Here is an 18,898-nt window from a genome sequence, read left to right as displayed (position 1 = left end):
TTAATAATTATCTGTGTTCTCTTGTCTTTCAATTTATTTTTGACCTCTGACGTGGCTGGAAAAACCCTGAGATCCTAACGCCACATTTGAGTGTGGCGAAGCAGCTGCAGCTTTTAGGCTTCGCCGATCCTCGGTGAGTTTTCCCTGACGTTTACTCACGGACTTTTCGTTATACATTTAATAGTCTTAATACCCTGCTAATATCTACTAGTGTTGTGACTTTGACATACTCGCAGTTCTTCTGCTTTTTATATCTTAATATACATGCGCTAGGTGGCAGCAATTTTGATATCCTGATATGTATTGCAGTGAGTACCCAAGCAGATCTAGGCAGAACAATACTGATCAAATAAGACTGCTCTCAAGATAATGATACGTGATGATTACCATATCGAAGTACAAGTATCCGAGTCATTTGTCTTCGCATTGCACCCAGGGACCTCACTCAACCCTACATCATGTCATACAGTTCTGGCCATCACATGCCAAGTGATGGCCTGTCCTCAACATCTGAAAATGCCTCTGGCGTTCGGCCAGGGTCGCAAATCGCAGGGCCTGTCAATTTTACACCCAGAAGTAGGACCTCATCATTCTCGAGCGTCGAAGAGACCGGCCCAGTGCTAGGGCCGTCACATACCAAGAACTACCGTGGAACTCGACTATCTATGCTCCCACGCCCCAGAGCCGGTAGAACTGTATCACCAATTACCCCAGTATCTGCTGCGTCTTCTCAGAAGTCCACACAATCCATTCCTTCATCGCTTTCAAGTCCAGAGATCAACAACCCATCCTTGCTTGGGACTGGACAACAAGTGTCTTCCCCGAAACGGTCACGAAATGTTCTTCGAAGACGTGCACCGACAATAGGAAGACATGTGGAGCAATTACAATCCCACAAGCTCAGCCTTGTGATCCCTCAAGAGCCTCAACCCGTCAATATGAACAGTGCAACAAAGTACGGCACTCCGGAGACCCTGCCGTCAGGACATTCGGCTTCATCGGACAGAACCAGTCATAGAAACGAGAGCAGTGCGACCCTGAGCTCGGCAACTTCCAGATTTAATGGCCCGGAAGAACTGGCAAGTCTCCGGACTACAGTTGATACCCAGAACTTGCCACCTCCCCCTGCGCCATTTCTCTCGGCAAGCAGTCCTTCAACAAGATACTCCGAGTCCCCGAGTATTTGGAGTCGAGGGTCTACTCCCACTTCATTGTCTTCTTATTCCCCAGGTATCGTACACTCGACAAAGATCGGCCGTCTCCGGCAGCCCAGCCCATCACAGACACGGTTGCCGGTGTTTTCTCCTTCAATCATTCAATCAAGTCCGAAACAAGAAAGACCTGAGCCAAAGACTCAGAAGCGAGTACCTTCGAAATCTTCTGGTCTAAGCTCAGTAGGGACGGATGATCACAACCAGTCAACTTCCAAGTCTCCATCTAACCACATGCCAGGCCCACCATACAGCTCTCCAACAATAAAACCTTTGTCGAATTTCAGTCCATCAAAATCCGGAGATATTGACACTGAAAAGGCCTGTAGAGAGGTCGAGGAAGCCGAAAGACGCCTAGTTGATCCGCAAGGGGCCAAGGAATGCTCCCCCGCACGTTTCGTGGAGACCCCACGCACTCCACCAAGACCAAGCAGAGATGGAACTCATCGCTTAGAGCTGGAAAAGTTACCTGTGGTACGGAGCAATTTGCGGTATATCAGATCGACGGGTCACACAAGACGCGAATCCGCGGAAAAGATCCTAGCGGCCAGCCTTCCTCATCCCACTCCAAACCAATCTGCCGCTGCATCTATTGACTCCTTACACTCGAGGAGTATTTCGCGAGTCTCATCTCAGGATGACGGGTCTCCTGTGCTATCTCGGAAATCCCCTCGGACTTTGACAAAGGAGCCTCCTAAAGAACAACCAGAGTCGAAGATGCCCGTACCAAAAAGGTTTGGTCTTTTCACGAAGAAGTCCAAGCCTGATATGACAGAGACTACCACAGAGCAAGCTCGTTTACCACGTAAAGGCCCCGCGGCTGGGACGGGACATGAGGGCTATGGAAAGTATGGACAACGCGGCCGGAAAGCCAGTGGGAGTAGTAGCAGTGGCACAAGAACAAGGTCAACAAGCACGACGAGAAGTGTCGCCAGCAAAGGAAGCCTGTCCAGTAGGCCTGAGTTGGAGATTGATGATTTCTTCATGAGTCGTCTGGAACCTGTCATCATCAATGGTGGCGGAATGGACGGCGCGTCGTTGTCGCGGACGCAGAGCGAGCAAAGTATGAGCAGCCTTAGTGTTGCCTCTACTTCGAATTTGCCTCGGCAGGGTGCCCTCACACACTCGAATGGTCAGTCTACTGACTCGCTTGCCACTTCAACGGGGACATTTGGTGATACTGTTACGCTTGTCGAGTCTGCTGGGACTGCGTCAAGGAACCGGAGCCCTGAGCGCGAACTGAATACCAGGCGACCTAGTACTTCCGTATCACGCATGCCAGTTCCAAAGAGCAAAAGACATGGTGTTTTTGCAAACACTCAAGCTGCTGTGACTACGACATCTCTTACTAGCCAAGAACCAAGTGTCAAAGCTACACCTCAGCCAAAGAAAGCTGTTCAGAAACCCGCTGAGCGAACTAAAAAGTCCGAGCCAGCTCAGCAGCAACAAGCTAAGAAGGGAAAGACATCCATGTGGAATTTCTTTCAGAAGAGTTCCAACGAGCACAAGAGCGGGCCTCCTATCACAACTGCATCCCATACCGCCCAACTCCACGCGGCGATTTCGCCGGTGCTGAACACTCGGCCTGTTGCCCACTATGCATTTGTCGACGCTGACTCGGACTCCCTGGATGAGATCATCAACAAAATCGAGGACTCCCCACCAACAGAAGAGGAAAAAATCTTCCACCCAGTGGAAGTTCCAGCAGGTCTAAATATCAGAAAGAGAGAACCTTCAATTTTGTTGCCTTCGCCACCAAAGCTTCATGGAGAATTTGAAAATGACCGTCCATCGCCGAAGATTGCCATGTTCAATCGCAACCTCATGCCTCCAGAGCTCGAATCGTCACCTGAAGTAGAGCGCCCAAGACGATTAGCTTCCGTAGGCAGAATTCCTCAGGTTGTCTCGCGGCGCGATAGACAACATCGACCAGCGATGCAGTCCTTCTCTCGCCCATTTAGTGTCGTTGAATCTCCAGCTCTCACTGCTCCCACGACAGGTGCTCCGCATGAGTCTCCATTGATCAGCGATGCACCTCTGGACCTGGGAATCGGGCCCAGCGAGCCTAGATGGGGCCATGGGCTTAGCCCTGCGTTCAGTGCTTCCGAGGAAGCCAGTGCTTTGGATTTCCTCGCTGGACCATTCTCAGACTATGAGTTCCTCAAGTTCCCACCGAAGAAGGGTTCGACCTCGTCGGATAGCTCTGCTGCTTTGGCTGCAGTAACTGCCGTCGCTCCAGTGCCCGGCTCACCACCTACTGAAGATGAGGTGTGGAATGAGTTTGATGATCTGATCGATCATGTTCTTTCGCCAGAGGGGCCGGAGTCAAAGGAGCCTGTTAAGCCTGAAGATGATGCCAGATTCGAACTTGCTACCATGGCGAGTAGAGCTCTTCAGGATGAGTTGAATAATCCCACTCCTATTCAGCGAGGACCGGGTGAGGACTCAGTACGGTCAAGTGCCAGTTCTGTTCGGCTACGTCGTTCTCGGATTGTTTCGGCCTTGCAATCTTCTACGGCTCCTTCGTCTCAACCTTCCTATAGCGATCTCGTTTCCAGGTATGGGGATTTGACAGAAGATAAGATCAATGCGGAGAAGGATGAGGATGTTTCGGCTCCTGTTGAAGAGCCATCTTCCATTGACCAGCGCTGGGAACAACAGTCGACATTTCTTCAGTCTCTCGCTGCTGTCCCTTCACCCCGACCGAAGATTCACCGTTCACAAGAGGCTGGATCCTCCGAGCGTGAGTGGGATGCTGTGACGCGCACGAACATGCGCTCGGCCTCGCTTATGACTAGTCGCTGGCTTTCATTTGGCCGGGTCCTCTTCAGTCCGGCACATAACCACGTCAAGACCGGAGGCCAAGGCAGAATCCTGGTAGTCGATGGGCTTGGGAACGACGATTGGTCTTTCTATTGCTCCTTGACTTATCCCGATGCAGAGGTATACAGCCTTGGAGGTCGTCCGGTGTCTACAGCAGCTCCTCACCCCGCAGCATGGCAGCCTCCGACAAACCATCACACGGTATACCACGCCGGGCTGAGCAACCCGCTCCCATTCCCAAAGGACTACTTTACCGTCGCTGTTCTCCGATTCCCCGCCGTCTGCTCCGAGACTGTTCAAGGCAACATTGTACAAGAATGCAAACGAGTCCTCCGTACAGGCGGGTACTTGGAGATGTGCCTCCTAGACAGAGATATGGTCAACATGGGACCGCGTACCCGCAAAGCAGTCCGCCAGCTAAAGGAAACAACCTGCCTATCCGATTCAACGATCAGCCTCAAACCAACTAGCGACAGTGTCCAACGCCAACTCGGCACCCAGGGTTTCGACAATCTCCGTCGCTGCATGGTCCGCATCCCAGTAGCAGGAATGGTCGTCCGCTCCTCCGCATCTACTACATCCTCATCCCAATCCTTCTCAACATCAGCCCCCTCCGACGCCTTTTCTCTCCCAACAATTTCCATCACCACTGCAACAGGAAGCCAGAACACAAGAAGCACATCTAAATTCCCCTCTGATGATGCAAACATCTCTCTAGGTGATCTCCTCTCCGACCCATCTCCATCCCCAGCAAATGACGAATCTATCGCGAAGATCGTCGCTCGTGTCGGGCGCTGGTGGTACTCGAAATGCTATGAAGATCCCGTCCTCTCCGGCGGAGACAGCGATACCAGCATGTGGCGTGACCGTAAAGTCCTGCGCGAGTGTCAGAGGAGAGGAAGTGGCTTCCGTATGTTGATTGCATATGCCCAGAAACCAAGCGAGGTTCCGCGGCGCACGGCGAGTGTTTAGGTGCACGCCATGATTATGATTTACCGATTTATCGACTTACTGATTGTTTTTGCTTTTTGATGATATCCATGATTGATTGCCTAATTTGCATGATTCAGAAATACCCATACTCATGATTGTTTTTGCTGTTAGCGTTTGGGAGATGCGGACTGTGCGGACTTGTATTCAAGACTGGCATTTGGCTTGCATTGCTTGTTTTTGTTTCTTGCGTTTCTTGTTTTGTTATTGCATGAGTGGATGTTGATCATGATTCTTATGTGTAATAGAGGTGGATTTTCCAATTTACAAGCAGGACTTTATAATGGACAAAAAGCTTTCAACTACTCTTAGCTAGCCAGCACTCTTGTATTTATCAGTAACCCGTATATGTATCATAGCTAGACTCATCTGACCACTTGTCTCTGATGATCTGAGCAGTATTTGCCATACTATAGCCTCTGAACTTCGTTTTGATCCCTGTATCCTCGGGCATTCCTGCATATTCCCTCCCCCACATTGGAACAAAGCAAAGAACATGAATCCTTTCCCAGTCTGATCCCATCTACTTGAGTTACTATTGGATTCCAAAATGCCTGCTTTACATCCTCGCTTCTATAGCCGTGTAACAATCGATATACGTTGCGGTATCCACGAGAGGGGTTCAGCTCGCCTCCGTATGAACTGGCGAGCTGAAATCTGCGGACATCGTCATGCGCATGCATTATTGGCTTGGCATAGACTGATCTTGGATTTTTTTCAGTAGAAAAGGGCCCAGAGTGTCACAAAAGAGGCCATCTTTGCTTATTCTCCCAGATACCCGTGCCAATCTATAGGCGCTCCGACCTGCCGGGCCCACTCTTGAGAGACCTGTTCATGCAGCTCATTGTGAGCATTTGGGCTGGAACCAGAGCTTTTGAGCTATAAATTATGGTGCGTCTCTGCGTTTCTGGTCATGTTCTGCTTTTGTGTGTCATTCGACATCTCAGAATCAATCCTTGACAAAAGACATTGATCTTATAACTGCCGTACTTCAACATGCCTTCTGTTGCTACCCTCCTCAAGGGCTTGACTCTTGCCACCTCCGTATATGCTGTCGACCCTGCTGCGGTCTACGATGGCGGGTATAGCTCTGCCACCGATGTTTTGCTCCGCATCGGGAACGGTGGCGCTGGGCAGAGTGGTTTGATTGAAGGTAAGCTGGGAAAGTGACAAGAGACTATAGCCCGTCTATACATGCAAATGATATCACAATTGACACATCCCAGTTCTCGCCAACGCCTTCATCAAGTACAGCGTGAGCAACGGTGCCGACCCGTTCAAAGTCGCCTGGTATAAGAGCGACACCACCGAATCCATCAACTACCTCAAGGCCGGTACCGTCGATATTGGGATCACATACACCCCACCAGCCGAAAAAATCGCCATTGATCAAGGAATCGCAAAGTCCCCCGCCTGGTATGCCTGGCGCGATCACTTCCTCCTCGTTGGCCCACAGTCCAATCCAGCCAACCTATCTGAGAGCGAGGATATCAGCACAATGTTTTCAAATATCTTCGCCGCCGCCGAAGCAGGTAACACCGACCCACCAGTGCGTTTCCTCACACGCTACGATAAGTCCGCAACACATATCAAAGACTCCCAGTTGTGGATTGGTATCGGTCAAGTACCCTGGGGCACCGCATACTCGAAATGGTACCACCAGTACATTGCATATCCGATTCAAGCGCTTACAGCTGCGATTTTGTTGAAGGAGTATACTATCACCGATCGTGGTACTTATCTTTCAATCTCGACCGAGCTGCAGAAGCAGACTACTATCTACAAGGCTGCTACCGATGAAGCTTCGGACCCTCTTCTTAACCCTGCTCATATGCTTGTTGGCAAGAATGCTAAGAATTATGAAACTGCTGATCAGTTTGTGCAGTGGGTCATTAGTGATGAGGGTCAGGGTGTTATCACTGAATTCAAGAAGAATGGCCAGCAGCTTTATACGGAGGCTCCTGATAATAAGACAGCACCATACTTTACTCTCAAGTCAGAGATTTAAGAAAGTATATGGAGGTTCTGGCGTCTACAATATGATCATGTCTTCTCACAAAAATACATCTTCAATGCCCTAAATAGCCTGGTAGGGGAAATTGGAAGTTTGGGCAGTCCCTTGATATGGATTGGACGGTTGGGAGGCCTCTTTTCTTGCGAGAAACGAAATCAAGAAAGAATGCCCTTCAAACCCTGACCAAGCTGCAAAAGCACAGACCAAATTAGACATTATACCCATCCTATTCCGTTTCAGGATCCCACTCTTCATTGAAGATCCGACATCTCTTGTTCAATCCCGAACCCCGCAATTTTTCTCTGAAACCCTCTAACATGTCAAAATGGCCACACGCTGCAATCTCTACCATGGAGAGCAGTCGAGTGTAGTCGCGGGCCACCCTGTTGTATACAAGTTCATCCCCGGCAGGGATCTTTCCCAACCTCTCGTGGTATTCGTGCCGGGGATGGCCCACAACGGACGCATCTCCTACGGACATCCAGGATCACATAGCAAAGACTTCCTGGCTCACTGGTTCAATCACTATGGATACAGCTTCTTGGCTATTTCGTATCCACTGGACGCAGAGCTACCAGTCATGCCGGCTACGAGTCCGCATTTCACGATCCCTGAATGGGGTACTCAAACTGCTGTGGTGATCAGCCAGGTCGTAAAGGAAAACAGCATCGGCGGCAAGATCATTATCCTGGGTTGGAGTATGGCCGGCAAGCTCCTCAGACCTGTCACAGAGGAGCTACGGAATTTGGAACTTGATGCGAATTTATTCGTCTCGCTGGCCGCTACGCCGGCTCTTCCCGGTCTCCTCCCCTCTGTGGCAAGGCACCAACTTGATCAGACGGTATCGGGCTATTCGAAGAGGCCGTATGCCAATGCGATCTTCCGCCGGCATCTTGATGAACAGGAGAAGATCAATGGGCTCAATGGGTCTCGCTTCATAATCGACCCTACCATTTATGAGCGGGATTACCTTGGTGCTACACCTGTCGGTCTGACGGCATGTGGGTATGAGTTTGACATGAACTCCGGAACTTTTGTCGAAGAACGCAACCCCTGGCAGTTGTTAGAGGATAGCCAGGCACATGTGTTTTGGAGTTTGCCTAGTATGGCCGCCATCGTCCCTACCAGTGGACTCGATTTCCGCCATGGTATCACCGACAAAGCGACGTGGTCATATCTCATTATCCAACATACCATGGCTGAGTTGAGTAGGAACACACGAGTGCGCCGATACCTACAAGCTGCAGAGGAATCTTCTGAAGCTAGTCTTGCCGTGGACAGATCACGCTTCCAAGACCTACAAAAGGTCGTTTCAGATATATCAGAGCTTTTGACCACAGAAATAATGGGCAATCACTTTTTCTTCGTCGGAGAATTTGGTGCAAAGAAAACCGTGGATACCGTCATTGAGTTTCAACAAAAGTTGGATAGCGTTAAGCAAAGTCTTGCAAATACGCTCGACAGTCTACTTGGGGCGTCACGCTAAGGCTGCGATGGAGATCTTAGGTATACACTCTGAGCCTCAGCAAAATATATTTCAGATCAGATGTATTGCTGAGCCAATTGACTCGCATTTTATCATCAGGTGTAAGATTTGGTGTTTCCCCATTGTTTCATACCAGCCCCAAATCACTACATCAAAGCACCGACCTCTGGGATATAAATGACTAGACTCGAGGTAATGCAGAGATTGGTAGAAACTAATTGAGATGAGATGCATAGTTGATCTCGACTGGCAGAAATAGAACCAGGAAACACCAGGTGGACTCCGAAGTGGACTCCGAAGTGAAATCTGACGTGGGGGCCATCTGCGTGACTTCACATCCCCTGCCCACAGCTGACACTTCAACCTTCACCTTTCTCACCCCACGCGCATCCATGTCTGCCCTCGCTCCCACTCAGAAAGCACCCGAAGGCATCGATCTGATCGGTCGCTTTGCCTTCGCTGGTGCAGTTTGCTGCTCGGTGACTCATGGTAGCTTCACCCCCGTCGATGTGTAAGTTGACAGGCTCTTGGTGGTCGCTAGGCTGCTAACAAAGCTACAGCGTCAAGACTAAGATCCAGCTTGACCCTGCCACCTACAACAAGGGCATGTTCAGCGCTTTCCGTCAGGTCATCAAGAATGAGGGTGCTGGTGCTTTGTTGACCGGTGCCGGTCCTACCTTTGCCGGTTACTTCGCCCAGGGTGCTTTCAAGTTTGGTGGATATGAGTATTTCAAGGCCCTGTCTGTCAAGACTGTTGGTCTCGAAAATGCTCGCCAAAATCGCATTGCTATCTACTCCGTCTCTGCTGCCGCCGCCGAATTCTTTGCGTCTATCGCTCTTTGCCCTCTTGAGGCTACCCGTATCCGTCTCGTGTCTACTCCTGGATTTGCCAATGGCCTCATCGGCGGGTTCAGTAAGATTCTGAAAAACGAGGGGGTCGGTGCTTTCTACGGTGGTTTCGGACCTATCCTCCTTAAGCAGTACGTTAACTCCTATCTCCGAAACAAGGCTTCATAGCGTCAAACGCAACAAACAAAGGAAGAAATCTTAACCTATTGATAGGGTTCCCTACACCGTGACCAAGTTTGTCGCTTTCGAGAAGTTCTCTGAACTTATCTTCGCTCAATTCGACAAGTCCAAAATGTCCGATGGTGCTCAAACCACTGTTAACCTTGGAGCTGGTCTTCTTGCCGGTTTCGCCGCTGCTATCGTGTCTCAGCCCGCCGATACTATGCTGTCGAAAATTAACAAGACCAAGGCTGCCGCTGGTGAAGGTACCGTTTCTCGTCTCGTCAAGATTGCCGGTGAGCTCGGCTTCCGTGGTGCTTTTGCTGGTCTTCCCACTCGTCTTGTCATGGTTGGTGGTATTACTGCTGGTCAGTTCGCTATCTATGGTGATATCAAGAAGGCTCTTGGTGCTACCAACGGCACTGAGATTGCCAAATAAGCGACTCCTTGGCATTGCAACATCTCGCATGGTTTAGATGGAAGGGAGGGCTTTTGTATAGATATAGACTTACTGGTGCACGGCTTCATTTGAAGTAGAGTTAAGTATGATCTTTTTCTTTACGGTAATTCGATACAAGTGTGCAGTCCACTTCCTGTCGACTTCGCTTAGGGAGCTACTTCGGATGTCCCGTGAGAAGATCACTCCTGTCGCACAGATTACTCATAGAATATGAAGACCTGTGCAATTGACGCCGAAAAATAACCACATTTGACGCCAGGAGCGGCTGCCTTTCGACCGTGACCTTGTCGTCTCCAATCACACTAATATTCTACTCTGGGCTTTCTATCTAACCACCTCTACAGCACCTACGCCTGTATATCCGTCTTAAACCAATAAGCACTAGATCGATCGTATTCGTTGCGAGGCAACTCGAACTAGACTAGAATATTTTGTAGTCTTAGAAAGTTCCTTCCAAGCTATAAGCCAAGAAAGCTATTAGCGAAGTAAAAGCACACTTGCTCGAAACAAGCTCTGTGATTAGGAAATAACGAAGTGAAGTAGACTCTATCGTCAAGTTTGGTCTTCCCAGGGTGGTCAGTGGTCCTGACAATTCTTACAATCGAGTCCGTGACAGTGTCAAATGTATATATATATATATTTATATATATATATGTATTTCTATATAATAGAGGGCCCCTTTTGCTAAGGTTCCTATTCAAATAACATAATTCATATTCCACATTCAAGGCGAAGCAACATGACTCCCATTAATAATCTCCTGAGGCCACCAAAGCCATTCTCGATATTTTGGATCCAGTACAGATAGCAGCTGCGTCATTAAGCGCTGACTGAGACCTTCCATCCACCACATCCACTCAATCCGCCGAATACAAGCACACCAATATCCGAATATAATAAGAGCAATCGGAGCTTCCTGCCGTAGTAGATCCAAATAATCATCCGACACATCTAGTAGCCACCGAAAAACATCTGCAGTATCGAGCCTCCGCGCAGCACCAGGCCTCAAGGCAACGCCAAATGTGCGCGCCAACTCATCCAATGTATTCTGATAGATGGCCCTCGCAGGTAGAGTTGACGGACATTCCCTTTGCATCATTTCTTGCAGTTCCCAGATATGCGGTCTGCCATGCTCAAGTGCCTGTGGTTCGAGATGAGCAGCGGCCAGATACGATCCGTTTAGGAAGATAGGTGCCAGTCGTCCCGTGCGGAGATTTTCACCACCGCTCTGTATGACTGTTTTTGTGCCTCGGAACAGTCGGGCCCATTCAGATAGCGTACCTCTTTCGAAGAGGACTAGAAAGTCGCCTGCTTTGAATGGCTTTGCGCATGAGAACATGCATGTCAAGGACGTGAATATGAATAATGCCTCGCCGTTCTCTTGGGCGAGGGATGAGACTAGTGGGACCATTTCTTTTACGGCAATGCCGTGATGCATCTGCGCGTGTGCTAGGCAGCTTTCGCGTCTGGATGCGTCCGAGTGGCCGAGATGGAGGGCGGAGAGGGCGAGAATAGCGTGTAGTACGGGGGGCATTTTGAATCCAATGCACGGTGCCTGGTCCCGCCAGATTCTTTGCACTGCTGGGCTTCGTGATAGTGTGTAGCAGGTTGAGGTGGTGTAGTGATGTAGAAGCTCCAAGTCGAAGACGGCCAAGTTTGAAGGGAAGGGATTCACCATTGGTGGAATTGGCCGACTTGGTAAACTTGGGACCTTTTGGTCTGTGGTTGAAGCTATCCCTGATTCTGCACTCTCTGGGCCAGATATTGATCTGGGGGATTCTGCCAGGTCCACTTGAGAGGTAGATAGCACAGTCAAGGGCCCGGCGAAGGAACAGACCACCCCATGTCTGTGGCAGTTGCGACAATGTGGCTGGGTTTCATCACACTGGTCAAAGGTATGAGTCCAGAATTCTCAAATCGTTGGATTGATTTCTTACCTTGACTTTTCGCCTTTTGCATTGCGAGCATCCCGCTCGCGACTTTCGATGCGACCGACGGCCTTGGGAAATGGTCGACATGGCGATGTCTAAGGCGGCACCTGATATCCTACAGATTCAGGATAAGCCTTGGAAGGCCTATACAATACATAAACATTCTATGAAAAATCTAGCAGCCTGTTGAGCAATGCAGCCTCAACTTAGGGGATATGCGCTAACCACATCCGGTTAGCGAAGAGGAATCTTAGCGGAGAAGCTTGGCGTTATTTCAACGCACTCACTGGTTACTTGGTGATAGCAGGTATAGTAAGTATCGTAGAGCTTAAGATCACAGCATAGTCATAATATATTGAATAAGATATTTCACTTTTATATGTATAGACAAACGGGCTGAGCAATCATCTCAGATTTGAGTGCAGACGATATATATAAAGGACGAATCATTGTAAAGAAAAGCAGGATGTATCTTTGAAACCATATGATTCGGCAAGTTGAAGAAAAATAACGCTGATTGAGAACCAGAGCTTTTATCATAGATGTTTCGATACGCGGTGGAAATTTTGAGGCTCTATATGTCGTATCTCCACGCTCCTGTCCGGGTCAGGCTATTGATGCAGTAGCAACAGTTCTTATTACGTACTCAGGCATCTACCCTGTACAGTGTGCATACTTGAAGCTGCATGTTGATAAGGTGAAACCCCATACATGTATCAGTAAGGCCAAGGACAGCTCCCCACTGACCTGCATGTATGACATCGGACCAACTGCACGATATCCCCCGCCTTAAACATTCCAACTGACCGCTCTTCGCTCAGACCTTAAAGATGGATTGATCACCTCGCCCTTGATTCTCCCATTTGGCACTGTCAACAATTTGGGACGTTGCTCACGTTGCTCACGGTAAGGGTATTCCAGCATTCGCATGATTTCCACACAATAGACTTATACTTGAACTAGATGCCTCATGGAAACGGCACCCTCACATGCGACAAAGGGCAAATCCTAGGTCAATTCGAAGTCGACGGAGCCCAGTATATTTTCGTCGGCAAGCTAAGCACCTTCACTCAGTCTTTCTCCGTGACTAGTGCCGATGTCGCCTTTGAATCAGCCGACCAACTACAACTTGAACCTGAGGACTTTGAAGAAATACCCATTGAGAAGGACTGTTTCCAGCTCCGACTCGTGAATGGGGTGTCGATCACTGGCGGCTTTGACATGCCTTTTACCGAGGCGGAAGTGAAAAAGGGGGTTGCTGGAGGGACTGGAAAATGGCTCAAGTTGTGAGGTGTTCAAGAGCTTGAGCTTGAGCTTGAGGACATGTGTATGTAAACAGGCTTCGCGTATAATTAATCAAGGGAGAAGTGAGGATCTCCAAGTATACATCCGATCTAGTGGGGTAGTCACGAGTGAAGTTGCCGTAGTTCCTGAGATACAACGGAGTAGCCTTGGAACACACTTCCTATTTTTAAAACAGTCAGAAACATAAGGAAAATATTGGCAGACGTCAGTTGTGGAAATTGACAGGGCTGTGAACGCCCCCACCTGTACTGCGCCACGCTCTGATTGCCGAACTGAGGATATAAACATCTGGAACCCCGGACCTTTGTTGCTCATACCAACATCATGTCTTACTACCCTAACCGTAAGTTTCATTTACCTCGAGCCCGAGGAAGATCACTGACCTGGTTCAAGAACCTCAATACGGTGGATATCCTCAACAAGGACCTCCCCAGGGCCACCATCAGCCTCCCCATCCAAACCAGCAATACGGCGCCCCGCCACAGGGTCACTACCCTCCTCCCCAACAAGGCCCCTATCCCCCTCAGCAAGGACATTACCCACCACCCCAACAGGGTCACTACGGAGCTCCCCCACAAGGAAGCCCATACGGCGCACCCTCCCCTCAACCCCCAGCCGGATACCACGCCCCATCCCCGCAACCACCATACGGCCAGGCACCACACGGCTATGCCCCTCCCCAGAGCCAGCCACCACCCGGCGGTCCCGGTTTCGCGCATGGCCAACCTCCAGTCGGATACGGCGCACCACCAGCAGCCGGTGGATTCCCGCCCCAAGGCATGCCCTCGGCACCTTCATTAGGCTACATCCCGGGCCAAGTCGCACCAGGCGACTTCCGGCCCCAATGCGACCAACTCCGCAAAGCGATGAAGGGCTTCGGAACTGACGAAAAGGCCCTAATTGCCGTCCTTGCCCGTCTCGATCCCCTCCAGATGGCCGCTGTCCGCGATACATACTCCAAGCACCTCGGTCGCGATCTCTACAAGGACGTCAAGTCCGAGACGGGTGGTTACTTCGGCGACGGTCTTCTGGCCGTCCTTGACGGTCCGCTCCTGCACGATGTCGAGTGTATACATCTCGCAATTGACGGCGCAGGCACGAAGGAATGGCTCCTCAATGATATCCTCCTCGGTCGCTCAAACGCCGACATGAACGCCATCCGCACGGCCTACGAAATGCGCTATAAACGATCCCTCTCAAAGGACGTCGAGAATGACCTCTCCTTCAAGACGAGCGATCTCTTCACTACTGTTATCCGCGCGGCCCGCCATGAGGAATCAATGCCTGTCAACCCGCAGGTTATCGAGGCTGATGTCCGTTCCCTGCAGGGTAAGAAGAATATTACGGAGACATGTGCTATCTTTGCTCGCGCTTCTAATGCCGAGCTAAGGGCTATCAATCAGAATTTCCAGTCGAGGTATAATATTCCCCTGGAGAAACAGATTGAGAAGGAGTACTCGGGTCATATGGAAGATGCGTTGCTTGTTATGCTGCGCTCTGCTACTGATCCTGCTATGCGTGATGCTATCTTGTTGGAGGAGTGTATGCGTGGTATGGGGACCAAGGATGAGAAGCTCGTTATTCGTGTTGTGCGTGTTCATTGGGATCGGAATCATAAGGAGATGGTTAAGCGGGCGTATCAGCATCGCTTTGGGAAGAATCTTGTGGATCGGGTTCGCGGTGAGACTTCTGGGGATTATGGAAGATTGATGGTTGCTCTTCTTGAGTAGGGATTCTGGTTGTTGGTTGTTGATTCTTGTGTATATAATTTGATGCTTTATGTTTTGATGCCTGTATGATTTTTTTGAGATACCACGATCTGTGATGATGAATGTGTCTATATCCAGGGTGGAATTTACTTCAATTTATTTGCAACTTTCTGTCTTTGATGCTACTTGTATCGGCGCTTGAGACTTTTCACCTCAATAGTTCATACACAATTGCATTTCTGTCACTAGATACACTCAAAAAGCCGAGCGAACAAGGCCATATTGACCAACTATCATGGAGAATATCACTCTAACAGTAAAAATAACAGTACACAATGCACTAACACTCTTACCATGCATAATGCAAGACATCAAATTCATTAATTTGGTCATCACAATCGTAATCATGCACCATAAGAAAGATTCGAACCAAACCATCCATCTACTTAACCTCACGCATAACCACAACATGCGTCCCGGGGAATAGACCAGTACGACCAGCATAACACCCCCAGAACCAATCATCATTGATATTCTCTGCTTCAGTGATATCCGCACCACGAGGGAACACAAGCTCGTCTTCGACATCATCGTCCGGGTAGAAGGCCCACTTTGCATAGACGATGAGGCCTACCCCTCCATCCGGTGGGAATCGGCGGAAAGGGGGGTTATTCTGGATAGGACTTGGTGAGGCCGTGGTTGAGAGATCGGTTGTAGAAGGAGGGCCGGCGCGGAGTCGTGAGGCTTTCTTTCGGCGTTCCAGTCCAGGTCCATCTTTCCAGTTCCATTCTCCCATTCCCAATTCCGGGGATGCGCCTGGACCGCCTGTTGCTGGGGATGAGGTTGGGGACTGGGCGTGGGGTTGGGATCGGGGTTGGAGGACATGTTCGTCTTTGAGGGCGCGGCCGCCGACCAGATCGTTGACGATCACGCGGCGTTGACCTTCTTCGCGGTCTTCGAAGCCGACTATTATCATTCGGTGGTTGTTCAGGCAGCGGCGCCAACCGTTGTAGCCGTTTTCTTTGCTGATCTTGCCTGTTGCTACTAGCTTCGAGTAGCAGTTGGTGCAGACGTCGTAGTCACCACGGTTGCATTCTAGGCAGTGATACCGGGTGTTCGAGGCCGGGATGGGGTATGTACAGATGTCGCAGTTTGTTGAGAAGGAGAGAATCTTGTAGCTCTCTATTTCGGAAGGCAGTGGAATGGGATTTGATTCCGTGGCAGGCGAAGGTGATGCTGAAGGGGTCGGGCTGTGGGTAATGCGTCGAATTGGAAGAAGTGCGTGGGTACAGCATCGGCCTTGGTTGACACAGCTGTTACAGAAGCCCCAGTCTCCCTCGTTACATTTGCTGCATTTCCAGAAGCAGTCATTTGCCGGTGATTGGCACGTTTCACAGAAGAGGCCGCTTTGCAGACGACTGGCGGGATTGTCGCTGGTCAAAATTCTCTCTCCGTTGATTGTTTGCTGGGCTGTCTCTGAAGGGCGTTGATATTTGAACCAGACTAGCACATGACCACCATCGGGAATTTGGACTTGGCGTCGAGTAGAGAACGACAATATCTTTTGGAAATTCGTATGAGCAGATGCACCAAAGCCGTCCCACCGGAAACAGCCCTTTCCTTCGCGATAGCAGCGTAGACATAGATGGAAGTTTCCACCTTTGCACTGTGTGCACCTCTTGTGGAGAATGTACTGGATGTCTTTCTTATCACATCCGTCACATGAAATAGACGGTTCAGGATATTGTGCATTGGTCACAGTCGGAACATTAGATCGGGATGAAGAAGGCCTGGACCTTCTTTCAGATCTAAGAGGAACAAGTGGAGAAGACAAATGAGTAGTGTGGTCTGTAGGCGTGGCTACAGACGGCGAATTAGTAGCAGATTGACTGGAAACCTGCCTAGAAGAACTTCGTTCTCGTCCTGCAGCCATCCAAGCCCCAGAGACATTTTCCGATTCGGTAGCACGCCGAGTCCTAGCTGACGAAGATTCGGATCTCAATCTCGAAGTCTGCGAACCAAGAACCCGATCCGCAGTCATATCGCTCGAAGCACGAACAGCAGGCCGTATGGCTTCGTCCGATGCGGAAGCCTGGTTAGATCGAACAGGCGAAGTCCGTCGGCGCCCAGAAACCTCCGAGTTGCGTCTCTGGTGATTCGAGATACTCGGGCGTGCAGGCGCCGAGTCAAATAGATGTGGCCGAGAAATAGGTGGCCGTCTGTCACCATGTTCACGAGAGGACGGAGCAGGCGCAGCCTCTCTCTGTGCGGACTGCGATCTTGTCTGCGTTCGTGCACTCCCTTCAGGCGACGGTCTCCGTTCCTGTCTCTGTCTCGAGCTAGATCGCTGCATATGCCTGCGCCGATACGCATCCGCAATGCGCTCGCTCAGCTCTTCCTCCTGTCTAGGGCCCAGATTATCAAGATCAATATCATCCAGCAAGCCCTCTTCGAGAATCTGTCGCAAGATTTCTTCCTCCATCGTCTCCGCATCCGACGATAAACTCAAAAGCGATCGCAGACTGGATTGGTGCTCGATACGACGTGTGCGATCCGAATCCCCAGGCCGGAACGTGCGCTGTCGGGCATCATCCTCCCGCCGCCGTCTGGACCGTCCATCCTCATGTCTCTCGGTATGACCGCTCCTATCACGCGTTCGTGAAGAATGCCCCGCAGTCCGCCGAGTCTCCCGTCTAGCTTGTGCCCGACTTTCCCGAAGACTTAACTCCCGCACTTCTTGTAGCATGCGGGTATCCTCCTCGTCATCCTCCGCGCTCTCCCCGCCCGAGGGCACAGCAGGAAATACCGACTCGCCGTGTGTATACCGCAAGGCGATTTCGGCCTTTTCTTCTGTTGATCTAGCACGATCGGGGTGAACGCCTAGCACCATGTCGAGGAGTGTTGTCACCGTTGCATTTGGGCGCGTCCCGCGGACTTCGGCGCGGCATGATGGACAGGTGAATCTTGGATGTGATCGTCGCGAGGCTTGGGCGTTGAACCATTCTTTCACGCAGGAGCCGCAGAAGGTGTGGAGGCAGTCCAGGAGGGTTAGGGGTTGGTAGAGGAGTTCGGTGCAGATCTGGAGGGGTTGGAATGTTGGCAGATGTTCGATGTTGCATCCGAAGTGTTCTACTTCTTCCATGCAAGGGGGTGGAAGTGTACATACCGAGCAGACTAGTTCTTTTTCCAGGTCTGCTATTCCTGGACCTTGGACTGACATGGTGTAAGGAAGGTAAACACCCGAAATCCGGAGACGGCGAGGTCTGTGGGCCCTGCTCTCCCGCTTACAGCTTCACCTTCACTTTGCGATTTGGACTGTTTGTGCCACTGAGGGTGTTCTGGAAGTCATTGAGAAGACTAGAAGACCATGTGACTTGAAACTTGTGAAGAGTTTGACGTTCAACTCGTGTCAGCTGAAACATCGTGATCCGCCTCTTTTGTTTATGTGCCCAACAATTGGATACCTGTGCATTTCAAGCTATTCACATATTGACAAGAGCAAATCTTAGGAGAATAGAGACTCTCAGCAAGTCGACATGGCCTTGCTTTTCTCATCATATCCATACTGTATAGAATCAGGGTATATCCACTAACACTATATTCCCTTCCCCGTTAGGCTGTTGCTCAACTGGCAGAGAATGCAACATATCTTTGCATTACGTTGAACAAAGAGTGAACTGTAGACTATTCTACACACTTCTATACATGTCACCTGATACAGCATTGCAAACACAACTATGATATTCCTCACAGCCAGCGCACAAGGACACGTCCCTCGAGGTACCAGTGACAAAGGAATACAACGTCCGAGCGGTACAATCCCAGGCCGAGAAACCTTCACCTTGGGAATATTTTCAGTTCAGTTTGTGTTTCTAAGTTTGTATTGCCGCCACCACTCATCCCACAAGGTATTCTCTGTATCTCGCCTCCGTGGCGATGGGCCTGGACAGCGGTGAAGGAG

At 50.2% G+C, this 18,898-nt stretch overlaps 8 protein-coding genes across 8 annotated transcripts; 6 read left to right on the top strand and 2 right to left on the bottom strand.

Annotated features, from left to right (window-relative positions):
* Nucleotides 1–458: 458 nt before the first annotated feature.
* On the top strand, nt 459–5,006 carry N7508_001091 (uncharacterized protein; the record flags this gene model as incomplete). Its single annotated transcript, XM_058459157.1, has 1 exon — nt 459–5,006. The coding sequence occupies one exon, from the start codon at nt 459–461 to the stop codon at nt 5,004–5,006; it is 4,548 nt and encodes a 1,515-aa protein (XP_058322689.1).
* Nucleotides 5,007–6,020: 1,014 nt separating this feature from the next.
* Nucleotides 6,021–7,032, top strand: N7508_001090 (uncharacterized protein; the record flags this gene model as incomplete). Its single annotated transcript, XM_058459156.1, has 2 exons — nt 6,021–6,177; nt 6,251–7,032. 2 exons carry the CDS (start codon nt 6,021–6,023, stop codon nt 7,030–7,032), a joined length of 939 nt encoding a protein of 312 aa, XP_058322688.1.
* A 331-nt stretch (nt 7,033–7,363) lies between these two features.
* On the top strand, nt 7,364–8,524 carry N7508_001089 (thioesterase domain protein; the record flags this gene model as incomplete). The annotated part of the gene is made up of 1 exon (XM_058459155.1): nt 7,364–8,524. The coding sequence occupies one exon, from the start codon at nt 7,364–7,366 to the stop codon at nt 8,522–8,524; it is 1,161 nt and encodes a 386-aa protein (XP_058322687.1).
* Nucleotides 8,525–8,916: 392 nt separating this feature from the next.
* On the top strand, nt 8,917–9,971 carry N7508_001088 (mitochondrial phosphate carrier protein; the record flags this gene model as incomplete). Its single annotated transcript, XM_058459154.1, has 3 exons — nt 8,917–9,035; nt 9,085–9,504; nt 9,587–9,971. The coding sequence occupies 3 exons, from the start codon at nt 8,917–8,919 to the stop codon at nt 9,969–9,971; spliced, it is 924 nt and encodes a 307-aa protein (XP_058322686.1).
* A 745-nt stretch (nt 9,972–10,716) lies between these two features.
* Nucleotides 10,717–12,010, bottom strand: N7508_001087 (Zn(II)2Cys6 transcription factor domain-containing protein; the record flags this gene model as incomplete). Its single annotated transcript, XM_058459153.1, has 2 exons — nt 10,717–11,877; nt 11,930–12,010. 2 exons carry the CDS (start codon nt 12,008–12,010, stop codon nt 10,717–10,719), a joined length of 1,242 nt encoding a protein of 413 aa, XP_058322685.1.
* Nucleotides 12,011–12,886: 876 nt separating this feature from the next.
* Nucleotides 12,887–13,213, top strand: N7508_001086 (uncharacterized protein; the record flags this gene model as incomplete). Its single annotated transcript, XM_058459152.1, has 1 exon — nt 12,887–13,213. The coding sequence occupies one exon, from the start codon at nt 12,887–12,889 to the stop codon at nt 13,211–13,213; it is 327 nt and encodes a 108-aa protein (XP_058322684.1).
* A 339-nt stretch (nt 13,214–13,552) lies between these two features.
* N7508_001085 (annexin) lies at nt 13,553–14,958 on the top strand (the record flags this gene model as incomplete). The annotated part of the gene is made up of 2 exons (XM_058459151.1): nt 13,553–13,571; nt 13,622–14,958. 2 exons carry the CDS (start codon nt 13,553–13,555, stop codon nt 14,956–14,958), a joined length of 1,356 nt encoding a protein of 451 aa, XP_058322683.1.
* A 421-nt stretch (nt 14,959–15,379) lies between these two features.
* N7508_001084 (SH3 domain protein) lies at nt 15,380–18,157 on the bottom strand (the record flags this gene model as incomplete). Its single annotated transcript, XM_058459150.1, has 2 exons — nt 15,380–18,016; nt 18,104–18,157. The coding sequence occupies 2 exons, from the start codon at nt 18,155–18,157 to the stop codon at nt 15,380–15,382; spliced, it is 2,691 nt and encodes an 896-aa protein (XP_058322682.1).
* Between the last annotated feature and the right edge of the window lie 741 nt (nt 18,158–18,898).

The sequence above is a fragment of the Penicillium antarcticum genome (assembly GCF_028974205.1).
Source record: "Penicillium antarcticum strain IBT 31339 chromosome Unknown utg000002l_segment0_segment0, whole genome shotgun sequence".
NCBI classification, from domain to species: domain Eukaryota; kingdom Fungi; phylum Ascomycota; class Eurotiomycetes; order Eurotiales; family Aspergillaceae; genus Penicillium; species Penicillium antarcticum.
Note: the sequence above shows the minus strand (reverse complement) of the source record. Positions and strands in the feature narration are given on the sequence as shown.